Below are 18,455 nucleotides of genomic sequence, written 5' to 3'. Positions count from 1 at the left end.
CTTTGAAGCCAGTCACTATGCTGTGAGAAATTCCAAGGAACTCCTTGGAAAGTAGTATGCGGAGAGGAATTGAAACTCACAGCATACAGCTTTATTCAGTCTCCTAGGCATAAGTGGTACCATCTTGCTAGCCATGTAAGTGAGCCATCTTGGAAATAGTTCCTTAAACTAGTCAAGCAGTTGACACTATATGGACCAGAGTTAAGCCATCCTCATAAGTACTCCCCATCTTTATAAGCAAAAATAAATGATCATTATTGTTTCAAATCCCTGAGTTCTAGAGGACATAAGTACTATTGTACTTTCATGTGTTCTATTTAGTGGGTAAAGGAGTCTCTCTTCATTTGAAGATTTTTATTAGTCATTGGCTGCTTATTGATTTCTCTTAGGGACATAGATGACAACAGGATTAGGCAATGTATTAACAAGATAAAATACTTCTCACATTGCTAATAGTCTGGTAGAGGGGATGACATATGGACCTAATAACCTGATTAAGTCATAGCTCAGTATGACGTCTAAGGGAGGCTTAAATTACTATAGTATTTTTAATAAAAATCAGGAAATACATGTAGTTCATGAAATTGATAAGAGGGAAGGGAATTTTATGGTAGACTAGGTTATACATTGACTAACAGAAGATGATGGACCTTTCAAATGACAAACTCTGGTTCCTGGGCCAGCACAGGATCAATCTTCACAAGAATCTTCCATTACAACCCTCAGGGAAGGGTGTGATGTCCAGTGTGGAAACCTCAATTCTATTTTTTACTATCTTTTTTCACACTTGAAGTATGGCAGGGACTGATGGGTTCTTCTATCACTGCTATCTATTTTCCTGAAGGAGTATTACCTTCCAAATTACTATTATAATTTATTTTTAAAGATAATTTGACTCTTCCATATTTCTACTGATAAAAGGAGACTCAGGAGATCCACATACCAAAAGGATAATAGGAAACTAAGATACATAAAAATCAATAGAAAATTTAAAACCTCATAAATGTCAGAATTCTGCAGGAAATTTTCTATATACTAGTATTAAACTCTAGTCTCAGCCACTTTTTATTAAAATCTGTCAAGGCATTGATGTAAAGTCCATATCTGGAGATTCATAATTACCACAACTTTCTGCAGTATAGAATTTAATTTTCCTAATTTCTACAATATTCTGTATCCAGAAACCTTAGATTTTAAAATACATAATAGCTCGTCCTAATATTTTTTAACGAATGTTAAATTAAATTGCACTATTCCAATTAATTGTCTGCACTATCTTTACCAGAATAATTTCTGTTTAACGCATAGTGATGTTTCAGAAATTTAGTATTGAAGGGATAGTTAAATCCATTAAGGAGATCTAGACAATGGCAGATGAGATGGCAGTTAATTTCTCTGTCATCATAATCAATTATAAAATATATAAAATCTGTGACAGGGTGTAAATAATCTGTCAAGCTGGTAAAAGAAAATGTTACAACCAAATTGTAAATAAAAATGAAGATAAAAGAGTAAAAATAGAATTAAATGGTTTAGATAAATTTGCCCTGAGAAAAGAATGCTTATGAACTGAATCCCTGAATGACTGTGGAGACTCTGTAAACTCTTTATATTATAATGAGTTCCCCCCCCCCTCTTTATGTGAATGAGGACAATTTTATGTGTGGGATACATAGTTTACAACAGATTCTCAAATAATTGCAATATGTGATCTGGAATGGGTATTTGACCTAATCAAAGGTGATTGACCTATAGCCATGCCATTAACTGGGCCAACTATTTGATTCTTTTTACAGACAGTAGCTTTCTGAAATTAATATTTACCAATAAATACAATCATGATAACTTATTCTATAGGAAAAACAGGCAAGAGTGTTACATATTTTAAAAAAGGAGGTTTTTAAATCTCAGTTTCAATGGAGATGCAAAAGTTGAGGGAAGAAAATGTTTGAATTACTTTATAAAAAATGTTGAGTTAAAAAAATGTCAAATGTAGTCTTACAAGGACACTATCAGATTACTTAATGTTTTACCTATTCTCCCATTTCCTGATGCAGCCAGAGCAGGGAATTACTGTGATATGTATTTCCTGGAGATTAAAAAATGAAACTGAGTCTACCTGAGAAACTTAAATGTAGGAGTTTGTGGCTATTGGCCTGAAATGCCAACTCATAGAAAAAGATCTCTGTTCTTCTGCTTACTATGGGTATCAGAGATGCTCAATTCTTAACTCTGGATCATCTTTGAGCAAACTAGCAGGAAAAAAATATCATTCTGGAATCAGTTAAAAAGTAATTTACCCAGTAAATTCTCCAGAAGATATGTGACCCAGAAAGGTGGTGAGCTCTCTGAACTAAGAAGCAAATTCATAAACTGTCAGAAGAGGTGGTTTTAACTCTATCACAAGAAATGTGGTATAGGTTTCAAGGAGGAAACTATTCCAGAAACCATGAAACCATTCCACAAGAGGAAGACTCAGTGTGCAATACGCAAGGCCCTGAAAGTACCTGAGGAGCTAAATGAGGAAATTCCTCCTGGCTCCTCTCCCTCCCCGGTGGAATTCTTGAGGAACCGGTCACTGCAATAAGAGAGAGAAGTGGTGACTCTGTGTATGTGTGATCCTGGGGATGGAACACAGGGGTGCTATTGTTAAGGTGAGATTGCAATAAATCACCAACTCTATCTTAAAGCAGGAGACAGAAACTTTATTTACCAGTTGGTGGTCCAGACCCACCAGCTGGCAGGCCAAGGGGTTGGGCTGCAAGTCTACACCCTTAAACCCTCTCCCTGGGTTTGAATGCACCTTTTATAGTCCAAAACCATCTTAAAGCATAAGTGGCTATTGCTATGATTCAAAACCATAAACAAACATCATGAGATCTAAAATCATAAGCAGAAAAGGAAGTGGGCCAAAACGTCCCTAGTTTAGTACAAGTTAAAGAATGGTTACTAACCTCTAGACAATCAATCTCTGACAGGGTACATTGTCCAAGAAAAACGGGAACCAAAGAGAGAACATTTTTACATTGTGTAAGAATTGCCATTTTGTGTTGCCAAACATGCTATGCTAAGCAACCTTTGACCAGAACTTTGACCAGAGGTGGGACTTTCCATGGGAGAAGCATTTCTTACATGATATGGAATCTCAGGGCAAAATGGAGTCTGTTTGGTCATTGCCCATACAGCCTGGCCCATGACACTATACCTCTAAGCAACATCCCCAGCCCTTCTTCTTTATTTTGTTTTATCTCATTATTTTATTTTGAGACAGTGTCTTGATAAGTTCCTTGGCCTGGCCTCAAACTTGCAATTCTCCTGCCTCTACTTCCAGAGTTGCTGGGATTACAGGCATGTTCTACAATTGCCAGCTTAGACTTTTAGTTATTACAGTGGACTGGGCATTTACATTTGAGAAGTCTTCTGACATTCCATCTGAGAACTTTAAAAATATTAGCCCACATATCGGATTTAAAGGGATGATAAGAAGCAAACCATCTTATGACATACATCTTAAAGAGTCTTCAAGAGACTTCAAGAGTCTTAAAGAGACTTCAAGGACCCTGTTACAGGTAGAATATACATGTAATAAAGGAAAACGTCATTTATTAAGAAATCCAAAATATATTAATACTTTATTATTATGTTATTATTATTATTATCTATGGCTTTAGAGACCCTTTCTTGCCCAGTGCTTTTCTGATAGCGAGTTGAACATCCTTGTTTCTGAGGCTGTATACCATGGGATTTAGTAATGGTGTGACAACGGTGTACGTCACAGTCACCAGCCTGTCCTTGTTGGACACGTAGTCTGCTGTGGGCCTCAGGTAGATGAAGGAGGCACAGCCGTAATGAACAATAACGACGGTGAGATGGGAGGCACAGGTGGAGAAGGCTTTCCGTTTGCCCTCAGCTGAGGGAATCCTCATGATAGTCCTCAGAATGCAGAGATAAGAGACACAGATGAAGAAGAAGGGGACCACGAGTACAAGAACCCCACAGATGAAAATGACAAACTCGTGAATGTCTGTATTGGTGCAAGCCAGGCGAATGACTGGTGAGATGTCACAGAAGTAATGGTTGACTCTGTTGGCACTGCAGAAAGGGAGGCTGAAGACTAAGTTGACCACCGTCAGTGAGGCCAAGAAGCCTCCAATCCCACAGGCAGCTGCCAGTTTCCCGCAGACCTGCCAACTCATAAGGATGGGGTAATGCAAAGGGTGACAGATGGCAGCGTAGCGATCATAACCCATCACACCTAGCAGCAGGCAGTTGGTAATAGCAAAACCGAGGAAGAAGAACATTTGAACGGCACAGCAGGTAAAGGAGATCGTCCGGGCCACAGAAAGGAGATTGATGAGCATTTTGGGTAAAATGACAAAGGTGTAGAAGGTCTCAGATGTCGACAGGATGCCCAGGAAGAAGTACATGGGTGTGTGGAGGCTTTGGTCCAAGCGGATGACACTGATGATGGTGGCGTTGCCACTAAGAATGACTAGATATAAAAAGAGAAAGACCACAAAGAGAGCAAGCTGAATGTCACCAAGGCTTGAAAAACCCAGCAGTAGGAACTCGGTGATCGCAGTGAAGTTTTCTGCCACAACCTGCAGCAAAGTGAGAAAGAAGTAAAATCTATTCAGGAACCTCATGTAAAAATGTAGGGACTGGGTTACTCTCAGCTGATTCCATCTCCAAACTTAATCCCTCCATTTAAAATGATATACCTGATTCTTGGATTCTAGGGAATTGGTCATAGTCATCTTTAAGTGTTCACAATTTTGCTAACAACTAGCAATAAACAATCCAAGTATAAAACGAAGAGAACAATTTCATTGATAATAACATAAAAATACTTAGTATTAAATTTAACAAAAGAAGTGCAAGACAGATACACAGAAATCTACCGAATATCATTCCTCCTCTCCCACTGTTAATTTTATATTCTTTGACCAACACTGTTGAGGGAAATTAAAGGTGATTTAAGTAAACAAAGAAAATAATAGAGGCAATTCCTCCCCAATTAATGAATAGATTCAATAAAATTCTTACCAAATCTGAGCACGCTTTTCTTATAAAGATGACTATAAAATCAACATGGAAGAAACCAGAATAGTTAAAATATTGTCAATAAGGAAAGAAAAGATGAAAGATTTTATATTTTCAGATTTCCAAACTTCCTCTAAAGATACAGTGATTAAGATGTTATGGTACTGGCATACAGTTACACATATAGGTCAATGGGCAGAACTGGGAGCCCAGAAATTAAACACTCCAAAAGTTACCAATGGGAAAGTGAAGAGGCACACCAGAGATGATAAGACTTGATTTGCAAAACATGTATCTAATAAGGGATTTGCATCTAATACACATATATAACTCTTATGATTAAGTAATAAGAATAATACCCAGATGAAAAATAACAGACATTTTTACCAAATGGTATCAATGGGTAGGAAATGAGCATTTGATAAAGCACAAAATATCACTAGTCATTAGGGAAATACAAAGTAAAGGCACAATGGAAAATATGCACCAGAAGAACTGTGACTAAACAGATGAACAAGAAAAGGTGTTTTTGAGGATATAGCAAACAAATCTTCACCCATTGCTGGAGGAAAGGTAAAGTAACACAGTCACACTTAAGAAAAGTTTGGCACTTTGTTAAAATGGTAAAATAAATTATCACATGACCCATCAATTTATTTTTATTACATATTCACAAATTCTAGTTGTGTGTATTTATGAGGTTCAAGATGATATTATTTTTAATACAATAGAGAATTACTAAATCAAGGTAGCTAATATGCATCATCTCAAATATTTAAAATTTTGTGATGATATCATTTGAAATATATTTCCTTAGTAATATTGAAATGTAGAGTACTCAATTATTAGCTATATTCACCATGCAGTAAAAGAGATCAAAACAAAAATTATCAATAAGAATCTACAAAGGAGAAGTGAAGACCCTCCAACCAAGCAATTTCTGTGATGTTCATAGTAGCATAATATATAATAGTAAAAAATGAAATTATCCATATATCTGTCAACTTATTAATGAATACACAAAATTTAGTATAACCAAAAAATGGATACTATTCAGCAATAAAAAATAAATTAACTAATGGCACATACCACAACATAAATAATCTTCAAAGACATTAAGCTAAGTGAAGGTAGGCAATTGCAAAATACCACATTGCAAATTCTATTGTATGAGATGTCCACAAAAGGATAATCTACACCAATTGAGAGCAGAAAAATTATAACTTTGGACTTTAGGGATCGGGATTTAACTACAAGCAGGCAGAAAGTGTTTGGGGGAATGATAAAATAATTTAAAACTGGATTGCAGTGATGATTACCCACCTCTATCAATTTGTAAAATCAAAATGGATTAGTTTTATGAGATACCATGCTATTTTAAAGGATTATTTGGGGGGATTTTAGAGGTCATTTTGATTATCTAATTTTTGTATATATGTCTGTTTTAAACTCTAGTTGGAGGTCTTTGGTGCATTAGGATTCATTTAAAAGTCACCACAGTTGTCTTTCTTTAGGAATGTTTCTAGAAAAAAAAATTACAGATCTTCAAACATTACTTGTAAAAATAAATGTAAGTTTTTAACTATTTTCACTTTCAGTCTGATAACATTTACCATGCTAGTGATGCCTGGATATTTATGTGCAGGATAACTATTTTCTAAAGTGTTCATATTGTTCTATCTCCTTTCTCCTTCACTTTCTTCACCTATCCGTCACTATCCACTTCTAACTATAGAGGCTCTGGGACTTCACCTGGTGGAGCAAAACATGATCAATCTGTTCCAGAGTCCCTGAATTCTGTCACACAGATTGAATCTGGGGAAACAAACAAACAGACAAACAAACATGGTAATTGGGTCAACAGGACATGAAAAATCAATGCGAATTGAGGTTGGGGATTTGAACTGACATTTTCTGTAGAAAAAGGGAAGAGAAATAGAAACTGGTTTTAATTTTCTCGCATAAGAGAATAAGGATTAATTAGTGAAGAATAATTTTAACCACAGAAAATTCCAGTCAGTAAAATTAGCTTATATCAAATTTGCTCTGCTTATTGCACTAATCCTATCCAAGTTCTAACAAGTAGAAATTAACCATCACTTACAGTCCTTTTTTAATTGGTTCTGTTTAATTGTAAATGACAAAAGAATCCGTTTTGACAGGATTATAAAAGCATGGAATGTAACATGTTCTAATGCAGTCCCCAGTACCTCCCGTTCACTTCCCTCGCTCAGACCCTGACCCCTGCCTCTGCTCTCCTGATCACTCTGCCATTTACCCACAATTATTTTTAAAATTAATTTTATTCTAAAAAAGAAATCATGTTCTTCTTTATTTATATATGACATTATAATTCTTATTACATATATAGAGCACAATTTTTCATATCTCTCCTTGTATATAAAGTATATTCACAACATTTTGTGTCTTCATACCTGTACTTTAGCTAATAATGATCATCACATTCCACCATCATTAATTACCCCATAGCCCCTCCCTTCCCCTCCCACCCCTCTGTCCTATCTAGAGTTCATCTATTCCTCCCATGCTCCCTCTCCCTATCCCACTATAAATCAGCCTCCTTAAATCAAAGAAAACATTTGGCATTTGTTTTTTGGGGATTGACTAACTTCACTTTGCTTTACCTGCAAATGCCATGATTTTGTTCTCTTTTATTGCTGGGCAATATTCCATTGTGTATATATGCCACATTTTTTTATTCATTCATCTATTGAAGGGCATCTAGGTTGGTTGATATTTAGCAATTTATAATTCAAGCCAGAAGCATTAAGTGATTAACAACAACAAAAAAGACTAATAGTTAAAATTCACAATTAAATTGATAGGTACAACCATCATAAGAAAGATACTATACCAAATGTACAGAAGACACAGGTGCAGTAACTAATGGGTAATACCAATACCCCACTGTTCAAAACAGAACAAGAGAAAAAAATGAAACGAAGTATTCAGAAAACCTGAACAGCAAAATCAGTAATGCATTTCTTACAAATATGTATTGAACTTTACTTAAAAAAGTATACAATCTGTTCACAAACAACATAGAATATTTGTGATTCTTGACCATTAACTCACAACAGAAACTTCAACCATGACACAAAAGCAGAAATGATACCAACAGTTTCTTATTTTATACAGTAGACTAATATTGGGTAATAACATAAGAATGTTCTGCCACTAGAGAATTGTAAAATTGTTGGGTCAAAGAGGAGATAATAGGTAAAACAAAATGAGATGTAGAAAATAATGTCAGTTATTCTCCATGATTTATAATATACAGCTAAGTTTAAAGGAGTGATTAGAAGAAAATTTATACCTTAATTTTTACATAAGCAAAAAATTTAGTGACAGTTTTCAAAATATATCATCTCAATGCCATTTAAACTGTTTCTTACATTCTATCGTAATTCACTCTTTTGGGGGGGCATGGGTACAGGGGATTGAACTCTAGGACACACGACCACTGAGCTACATCCCCAGCCCTATTTTGAATTTTATTTACAGACAGGGTCTCACTGAGTTGCTTAGCATCTCGCTTTCACTGAGGCTGGCTGTGAACTCAGGAACCTCCTGCCTCAGCCTCCCAAGTTGCTGGGATTACAGGCACATGCCACCACACTTGGCTCACTTTTATAAAACATAAAAAAAAAATCAAATGTTCAACTCACATAATGCTAAAAATTATTCCATATATTAATAACATACAAAAAGTATCACTGAATAGAAAATCCAAAAATGTGATGAAATAAATGAGTCGTAAATTAGCAACAATTTGACCATGAGAGATAGGACACTTATTTGCAACAAAAGGACAAGGTTAGAAAGCAAACAACCAATGGGAAATTTCCAAAAATATTGCTATGATGTTAACAAGAAATATATTACAAACTGATGGAGAAGATAACTAAGAATCTAAAACTAAAACTAGATGTAAGCACATAGCCTATAAAATATGAACTAAAGGTCCCCAGCATAAAAAATTCATTTCACTTCATTTAAATCAAATTGAGATCATGTACGCCTATCAAATTTCAGCAGTCGTGTGGGTTAAATAAAAAAATAATTAACTAATAAGATTATAAATTGGTTGTAAACTTATGCAATGAAATTCAGCAAGTTGAATGCAGTGGCCCACACCTGTAATCTAAGGTGCTTTGGAGGCTGACGATAACCAGTTTGAGGTTATCATGGGCAATTTAGCAAAGACTTGTCTCAATAAAATAAAATAAAATGGGCCTCTGTTTTAGCTCAGTGGTAGAACACTCTTCAACCCCTAATACCAAAAAAAAAAAAAAAAAAAAGCGGGGGTGGGGGGGAATGTATCATCAAAATATACTGTGCTCCTTGAGTATATTCATCCTGTTCATTTATCCCAGGGATTTATTTCATTTTATAAAATTTACCATACTATAATGAATTTATATAAATGCTATATTTATTGTAAGAAAACTTGCAAGTCATAACCAGATAAAAGTATTGTGTTTATGAGAGGCAGTAGTATTTATATGGATGAAGATTATGGAACCAGAGACAGATGACTTTCTTTGGGTCCTTATTCTTCTATTGGGTGACTGGGTGACCTGAGAGCAGTATTAACCTCTCTGATACAACTTTCCCATCTAGAAGGAGGGCTTTCACGAGCATAAAATACAGGAGCACAGGCAAAGTGCAGAGAACAGCACCAGCTATGCAGGAACCACTCTGTCAGTGATATAGTATACTCGTATTTATTTAAAGAACATCTTTCTGTGTTTGTGTTTGCAGATGTGCACTTGGATGCTAGGTGGCGATTAAGAATTATTTATTACTTTGTCTTGCAAATGGAGCTCTGGATCTGGAATATACAAATCACTGGGTTGAACACCTGAGTCAGCCACGTCATATCAGAGGATGAACTTTCTTTATATCTTGTGGCTCCCTGATACCCACATCTAGTGTTTTTGTCATAAGTGATTCTTATCTAGAGTCAGAACTATAGAATCTGAACACAATCTGTGTTTCTGAAAAGAAAGATAAATGTTTCATGACACTCTTTATAATTTTGTTCTTTTATCATTAATTCTCAAGGCTGAAGGGAGAAATTAGAAGAGAAAAATTAAGGCAGGAAGCTAGAGGTATGTTTTAAACGTCCTCCCTGTTGACCTGGGAAGGATGATTGGAGATTATTATCCAGAGTTATTTGGGCAGCGTGGACAAGGAACAGCTGAGAATTGGTTTTGAAACACTTTAGCTGACTTGTAGCAGTCCTAGGGACATTCAAATGTGCATTTAACCAAGCACCTTCTTATTGAATTCTATAATGATCCGTGAGAACTTTAGAAGGTTGCAAATTCCACAGCAAAAAAAAAAAAAAAATGAAAAGAAAAAGTCATGCGTGGCAACCCACACGCGTCTCTTCCAGCTGCCAGACTGGATCCCTACATTTTAATCCATGGAACTTCATGTAGTTCACTGAAGTCTCAGTGATCCATGTCATGACAGCAATGCCTCTGCCTGTGCTTGGGCAGTTTCTCTAATGGTTCAAATCATTTAATCCCAAGATTCCTAAGAACTCTTTCAAGTTAACAAAGATGCATTGGGTGCACATTAAGCTCTATCTGCTCCATTAGGCGTTTAGAACACGTCAAGGCAACAAAACAGAAACTCTGCCTTGTCAAACACATCTTCTAAAAACTCTCACATTTTACATTATTCTGGAAAATAATCTTTTTTGCTCAGGGCTATTTGAGCTCTTATAAAGCAAAAACTAGATTGCTATTCATTTGAGAAAAGTTCATGCGCAAGTGCCACATACTCGTATATATCTCACTAAGGCCAGCAGCATCAGAGTTTCTGGTAAATAACAAATGTTCAAGTCTATGTGCAAAAATCAAGAAATAAACTGATCAGTACAAGAGTTAATCATTGCACTGATACATAGGCATTTCTCATGTAGAGGGTAAGGATACTTCCAGTGATCAGGGAAGAAAGACAAAGAGTTATATTCTGAAGAAAGCACTACAGATACAGAAGAAAGACATAAATTCACATTTTTATCTCAGCATTTTCATTTAATCTTCCTGAATCTTAGTTTTTTATCCTAAAATTTGAGGTATTTTGAAGATTAATGGGCAGCATATGTAAAAAAAATACTCCAGAATTATACATAATAGGTCCTAATTAAATATTTTCTCCCTTCCTTCCTGGCAAAAGTTATAAAAAGGAACACACCTATGACCATCTTGAAGTATGTGTGATGTGTTTTCTTTATCCTGATCTGAAGACCTCTTTCTTGTCACTATCCAGCTATACTTCCTGTAGCAGCCCTGCAATCCATCACTATTCTGTTTGTGGACTCTAGTTTTAAGGTCTCTACAATTTTAGAACTGAACATAGGTTAAATGGCTTAGCTTGCTATCACCTTTGAGGTCGCATAAGTGCTTCCTTAAGATTTTGGATAATTTACTTTCCTTGAGCCACTTACAACATTAAAAAAAAAACACAATATCAAAATGAAAGAGTTTTAAAATCCCCAAAACACGGTTCAGGAGAATGCAGTCTTGTTTTTTAATCATGATCCAAGGCCTTCAAGGAAGTATTTTATTAATTTGCTACTTTCTCACACTCTCAGTTTATTGCACATCTTCCTCCCTTTCTTTGAAAAGATTTCAAACCAGCAACAAAAGACTCACCAGGTCACTCCTCAATGGAGTGGTCATTGTGCTTCTTTGTATGGCCTGGCCAACTACAACTCCAATAACTGTTCTTAATATGCTTTTTTTCTCCTCTGGCCATCAGCATTAACATCTATGCCCTACTTCATTATTTTACCACCCAGCACCCTAGGGAGCCATTATTATATTGCTAGTGGCACAAATTCTACTCTCCCTCCTAATTAGGAACTGCAATCCTAGGGGAGAATGGACCTCAAGTCTAGTTTAGCAAATAATCACCATAAAGTAGTCTCAGGGAATGAGTTTATTTCATGTTTGAATCCACTGGAGTGGTAACCAACTGTAACTGTATAATAAGACGGTGGGACACCGTCAACAGAAAAGTCCTGGTGATCTTCTTCCATGGTCTTCTTCCTATAGTTCCTGCATTTTATCTCTTGGTTAAAGACGATAATGCCCTTGCTCTTCTTCTTTCTCCATTTTATTGGTTCTAGATAATATGAGGATTCATTTGGACATAATTGTAATAGCATAGAACGTCACAATAAGCAGAGGGAAGGGGAGAGAAGAATAGAATTTCCCTGGATTAGACAAAGAGGAATGAAGGGAAGGGAGGTGGGATGGAAAAAGGAAAGAGGGTAGAATGAATTGGACATCACTTTCCTATGTTCATATGTGAATACATGACCAGGGTAACTCCACATCATGTACAACCACAAGAATGGGAAGTTAAGCTCCATGCAGGTATGACATGTCAAAACACATCTACTGTCTTTTCCTTTACTGTATAACTGAAAACAACAAATAGAAACATTTAATAGATAAATAAATAAAAGCATGAAGTGTAATTTGCTTTAATTGAATCCTCACTACTTTGCCTTTCCCTCCATGTCCCCCCACTATTCCATTCTCTCAACTCTACTGATTAATGGTGATGGCAATGTACCACTGCTCAAAAGAGATCAAGAGGAAGAATATAACAAAGGCTTAAGGAAATTTGAACAGCAAAATCAGTAAAGCATATTTTCTACGTATGTATTGAATTTTTTTAAGAGTCTACAATTTGTTTTCAAAGAACACTTGTGATTGTGGACTATCAACTCACAACAAAATTTTACCACCTCACAAAGTGGAAAGGATACAAACAATACTCCCTAATCTTAATATAGTGGATTAATACTAAGTAATAAAATAAGAAGTTTCGTCACTTAGAGAATTGTAAAATGTCTGTTGGGTAAAAGAGGAAATAATAAGTAAAATAAAATGAGTTGTAGAAAATAATGTCAGTTATACTCCATTAATTTATAAGATACAGCTAAGTTTAAAGGAGTGATTAGAAGAAAATTTATAACATATATAACATGTAGTAAATTTTTCAAACTATAAACCATCTCAAAGCCATCTAAACCATTTTTGACATATTAGAGTACCTCATTTTAATAAAAATTAAAAAATCAAATATTCAACTCACATGTTAAAATTATTTTGTTATTAAAATACAATAATTCAAAGAATAAGAAAAGTGTCACTGAATAAGAAATCTGAAAATCTAAATTTAAAACTGAAATATTAGTAGTATATAGCAACAATTTGACAATATTAAGTAGAACATTTATTGGCAACACACACATAATCAGAAATGTTAGAAAGCAAAGAAAAATTGGAAAAAGTACCAAAAATATTGTTATAATGTTATTTAAAAATATTTTACAAACTGATGGGGAAGATAACTGGTGCTCTAAAACTAAAACTGTACATAAGCACACAGTTTGTAAAATATGAACAGAGCGTACCCAACATAAAAATTCATTTCACTTCATTTAAAATCAAACTGAGATCATGTACACTCATCATATTAGAAGTAATGATTTGAGATAAATCACCAGCAACAAAAATAGTCACTAACAAGATTGTAAATTAGTTGTAAATTTGGACAAAGATATTCAGCAAGCTGGATGCAGAGGCACACACCTGTAATCTCATCTGCTTGTGAGACTGAGGCAGGAGGATTCAGTTTGCGGCTATCTAGACAATTTAGGAATAACCTCTTTCAATATAAAAAACAATACAAAGGGCTGTTGATTTATCTCTGTGATAGAATGCCACTGGGTTCAATCATTAACACACACAGAAGAAGAAGAAGAAGAAGAAGAAGAAGAAGAAGAAGAAGAAGAAGAAGAAGAAGAGGAGGAGGAGGAGGAGGAGGAGGAGGAGGAGGAGGAGGAGGAGGAGGAGGAGGAGGAGGAGGAGGAGGAGGAGGAGGAGGAAAGGAAAAATGGGGGAAATGTCATCAAAACATATTGTGCTCCTTGTTATTCAATTTATCCCTTGTTATTTCATTTTATAAAATTACCCCACTGTAACAAATTTATACACAAACATGAACTTATAGCAATATAATTTGTAAATCATAACATAAAAGTTTGGGGTTTAAGAGAGGCGGGTGTATTTGCACTGGATGTATTTGCACTAATTTTGTGTGTTAGTCTCTGTGTCCTCTATTCTGTACCATTGGCCAATCAGTCTGTTTTGGTGCCAAAACCATGCTGTATCTGTTACTATTGCTCTGTAGTATAGTTTAATGTCTCGTATAGCAATGCCACCTGCTTCAGTCTTCCTGCTAAGGATTGCTTTAGCTATTCTGGGTCTCTTATTTCTCCAGATGAATTTCATGACTACTTTTTTTGTTTCTATGAGGAATGTCACACACTTTATTTTCAATATTGTTTGCGTTTCCTCCTCAATCATCAGGGTTGATGGGAGAAAATTAGAAGAGAAAAATTAAGGCAGGAAGCTACCAACATTTTAAAACCTCTTCTTAGGTTGACCTGGGAAGGGCAATTGGAGATTATTTTCCAGAGTTATTTGGGCAGCTGGTACACAAGAAGAAATGGTATTGTGGGCAAAGAACAGCTGAGAAGATGGCAGAGATAGAATAAATAGCAAAGTGGGTGTTGTAAATTTTCAGCTGAGAAGTGGCCGTCCTGGAGACTTAAAATGTACATTTAACCAAGCACCTTCTTACTTATAGTCCAAAATGATCTCTGAAATCCTTATGATTCCAAATTCTGCAGCAAGAAATGAGGAGAAAAGCAAAGGCTTCCACACCCTTCTCTTCCAGCTGCCGGATTGGATCCCTGTGTTTTGATGGATGGAACTTCATGTATTCACTGAGCCCTCAGTGAGCCATGTCATGACAGCAGTGTCTCTGACTAGGCAGAGCCTCTGATGGTTCAAATCATTTTTCCCCAAATCAGGTTCCCAAGAACTCTTTCAAGTTAACAAAGATTCACTGGGCACGCATTAAGCTTTATCTACTCCATGAGGTGTTCAGAACATGTGGAGAAAAAAACAAAACAAAACAGAATCTCTGCCCTCCTGAAGCACATACTCTACAAATGCTCACATTTTGCATTATTCTAGATGTTGATCTTTCTTGCCCAATGCTATTTGAGCTCTGAAAAGCAAAAGCCAGTTTGCTTTTCATTTGACAAATATTTATGTGCAAGTACCATGCATTCATACACCTCTCACTTAGTCCAACAGCATCAGACTTCATGCTAACTGAGAATACTCAAAGTCTACCTGCAAAAACAAGGAATAAACAAATCAATACATGAGGTATAAATCATTAAACTGATTTTTAGGCATTTCTCATATTGGTGGTAAAGGTACTTCCTGTGACCAGATAAAATATAAAGATGTATATTCTGATGATGTATATTCTAAAGGAATCACTAGAGATAGAAGAAAAAGATATAAATTCACAGTTTTATCTCAGCATTTTCTTTAGGTAAATAACCTAATCTTTATGGATCTTAGTTTTCTGTTCTAAAATTTGAGGTATTATGAGGATTAAGAGACAACATAATTAAAAAATTATTGCCCAAAATGATACATGAGAGGCCCTAATTAAATATTTTCTTTCAATGAAAATCAAAACTACTTTAAGATTTCATCTCACCTCAGTCAGAATGGCATTTATCAAGAATATAAGCAATAATAAGTGTTGGTGAGGATGTGGGGGGAAAGGCACACTCATACATTGCTGATGGGACAGCAAATTGGTGCAACCAATCTGAAAAACAGTATGGAGATTCCTTGGAAAACTTGAAATAGAACCACCATTTGATCCAGCTATCCCACTCCTTGGTCTATACATAAAAGACTTAAAATCAGCATACTGTAGTTATGCAGCCACATCAATGTTTATAGCAGCTCAATTCACAATAGCTAAACTGTAGAACCAACCTAGTTGCCCTTCAACAGATGAATGAATAAAGAAACTGTGATATATATACACAATGGAATATTACTCAGCATTAAAAGAGAATAAAATTATAGTATTTTCAGGTAAATGGGTGGAGAATATCATGCTAAGCAAAGTAAGCTAATCTCTAAAAACCAAAGCCTGAATGTTCTCTCTGATAAGTGGATGCTGATCCATAATGGGAGGGTGGTGTGGGTAGACAGAGGAACTTTGGGCAAAGGGGAGGGAGGTCAGAGGAGGGGCCAGGGGGACAGGAAAGATGGTAGAACAAGATGAACATCATTACCCTAAGTACATGTATGACTGCACTTGTGGTGTGACACTACATCATGTACAACCAGAGAAATGAAAAGTTGTGCTCCATTTGTGTACAATGAATCAAAATGCATTCTGCCGTCATGTGTAACTAATTAGAAGAAATTGAAAATGTTTTCTTTCTTCCTTCTCTTATTGTAATATGGGTAATAGGGAAGCTCCTGCCACCATTCTGCAGCATCTCCAAAGTTGTTCTTTCTTCTCTACCTGAAGACCTCTTCCTGGGCAGTATCCAGCTATTATACCTGTCAGTGTCCTGCAACAATGTGCCATCATTCCTTACTCCCCTGTGCCTGAGGCCTCAGCTTTAAGGAAATATCAACAACTTCCATTTGCTAAGTGATAAACTATGGAGTGGACTTAGGGAATTATTTGGTTTCCTGTTTGGGACCCACTGGAGAGATGTCTTACTCTGTAGTGAGACTCTGGTCACTGTCAACAGAAAAGTCCTGGTAATCCTCTCCCTGGCCTTCCTCCTATGGTTCCTGATTTTTATCCTTTGGCTGGAGGCATGGTGTTCTGGATTTTCTACTTCTGAATTCTATCTATCAAATTCGTAATTATACCTTCCCTGTATTTCAAGCTAAGGAGTAGGTTTGAGAAAAGACAACAATGATCTGTAGGTGCCTGAAAGATCCTCACTGAGCACAGCAAAGAGAAAATCCGGGAGATGCAACATCACGTGGGAACACTCAACTACAGAACCCAGAACCACTTTATTTATCTTTTAATTTCAAAGGCTATATTGAATGACAGTTTCTCTTATGAATTGTGTTACCAGGGTTGATAGTCTCCACCTTAAGAAATTTAACCTCTGATGGATGAGGCAAGAGAAAGCAGTGACTGCAGAATGCCCTGAGAGGGTTATAAGAGGGCAAAATGCATCTTGTCACTTTCAGAGAAAGAAAAATAATTATGAATTTGATTATTGAGGTTAACAACTTCTTAGAAGAAGCTGTGCTTGTGTGAAGCTTTGCAGTCTGAATAGCATGCAGACAAAATATAGGAAAAATGTATTTCAGAATAATGTGTGCAACGTTTAAGTGGCATGAAACAATGTGCCATCATTTGGAATAGCAAGCACTTTGGTGGGAATTGTGAAGATGAAAGTTAAAATTTACCTTCATATCTGATAGGAGCTATTGAAGAGTTTATAATCTGGGAAATTATCTAACAACATTTTCAGCTTAGAAAGATGAAGAGGGTAACATGAAACAAATAATGCTTAGTATATGAAAACACTATTCTAAGTGCTCATCATATTTTATTTGTTTCAATCTTCAGGATAGCTCTCATGCTTTTTTGGTCTCAGTGAGAAGACTAGCTTGGGGATAAACAGGCTCATTCTTGCAGTAATGCAAAGGATACAGGATAATTTCATAGAACGGGAATATGGTTAAAGAAATTTTCACCCAGAGAATCATCAGGAATTAATGACTAATTTGATTTGTGGTATAAGAGATTTAACAATAGTAGTGAAGACAACATCCACCTGTGTGTCTTCACTGTGTGTCGTGGAGTGAATTTTCCCCAAGATTGGGAATGAAGATAACAGAGAAAGCTCAAAGTAGACTTACACTGGCTCTAAGATCATTGATATGACCAGAGTCTCTGTCACTGCAGAAATTACAAAAGAACCTGGATTATAACAAGATTGTGGTCAATATACAAATACATATAGGAGAAAATTCAAATTTATTGTAACAAGAGATAAGAATAAAATAGTTATGCTCCAAAATACAAGTAATAAAAACAAATATAGATACCCAGAATATGTCAAAATAAAAAAAAAAAAACCTTCTGCATAGCAAAGTCAAATGGAGAGAATATATATTTGGTAACAATACAGTCAATAAGACTTACTATTCAAAATACATAAGGATTCAAAGAGCTCAATAATAAGGAAACAACCATATTAAAAATGGGAAAATGACCTGAGCACATATTTCTCAAAAGAAGACAGAAACATGGCAAACATGTATATTTTTTTTAAAAAAAAACAACAACAGCACTAGCTATCAGGGAAATTCAAGTGAAAACTTGACATCTGTTAGAATGGCTATTATAAAAAACAAAAGACATGGGTTGAGGAGTGCTATGGTTGATAAGGTTTGAGCATCCTCCAAAGGTTCATCTTGAGCTTGGTCCTCAGG

General features: G+C 35.7%; 1 protein-coding gene across 1 annotated transcript; it reads right to left on the bottom strand.

Moving 5' to 3' along the window:
* Positions 1-3,659: 3,659 nt before the first annotated feature.
* On the bottom strand, positions 3,660-11,762 carry LOC143403545 (olfactory receptor 10R2). Its single transcript, XM_076861594.1, has 2 exons — positions 11,736-11,762; positions 3,660-4,601 (listed from the first exon to the last, which is right to left on the bottom strand). Exons 1-2 carry the CDS (start codon positions 11,760-11,762, stop codon positions 3,660-3,662), a joined length of 969 nt encoding a protein of 322 aa, XP_076717709.1.
* Between the last annotated feature and the right edge of the window lie 6,693 nt (positions 11,763-18,455).

Source organism: Callospermophilus lateralis, chromosome 7, assembly GCF_048772815.1.
Source record: "Callospermophilus lateralis isolate mCalLat2 chromosome 7, mCalLat2.hap1, whole genome shotgun sequence".
Lineage (NCBI taxonomy): Eukaryota > Metazoa > Chordata > Mammalia > Rodentia > Sciuridae > Callospermophilus > Callospermophilus lateralis.
This window is presented reverse-complemented; position numbering and strand designations above follow the sequence as displayed.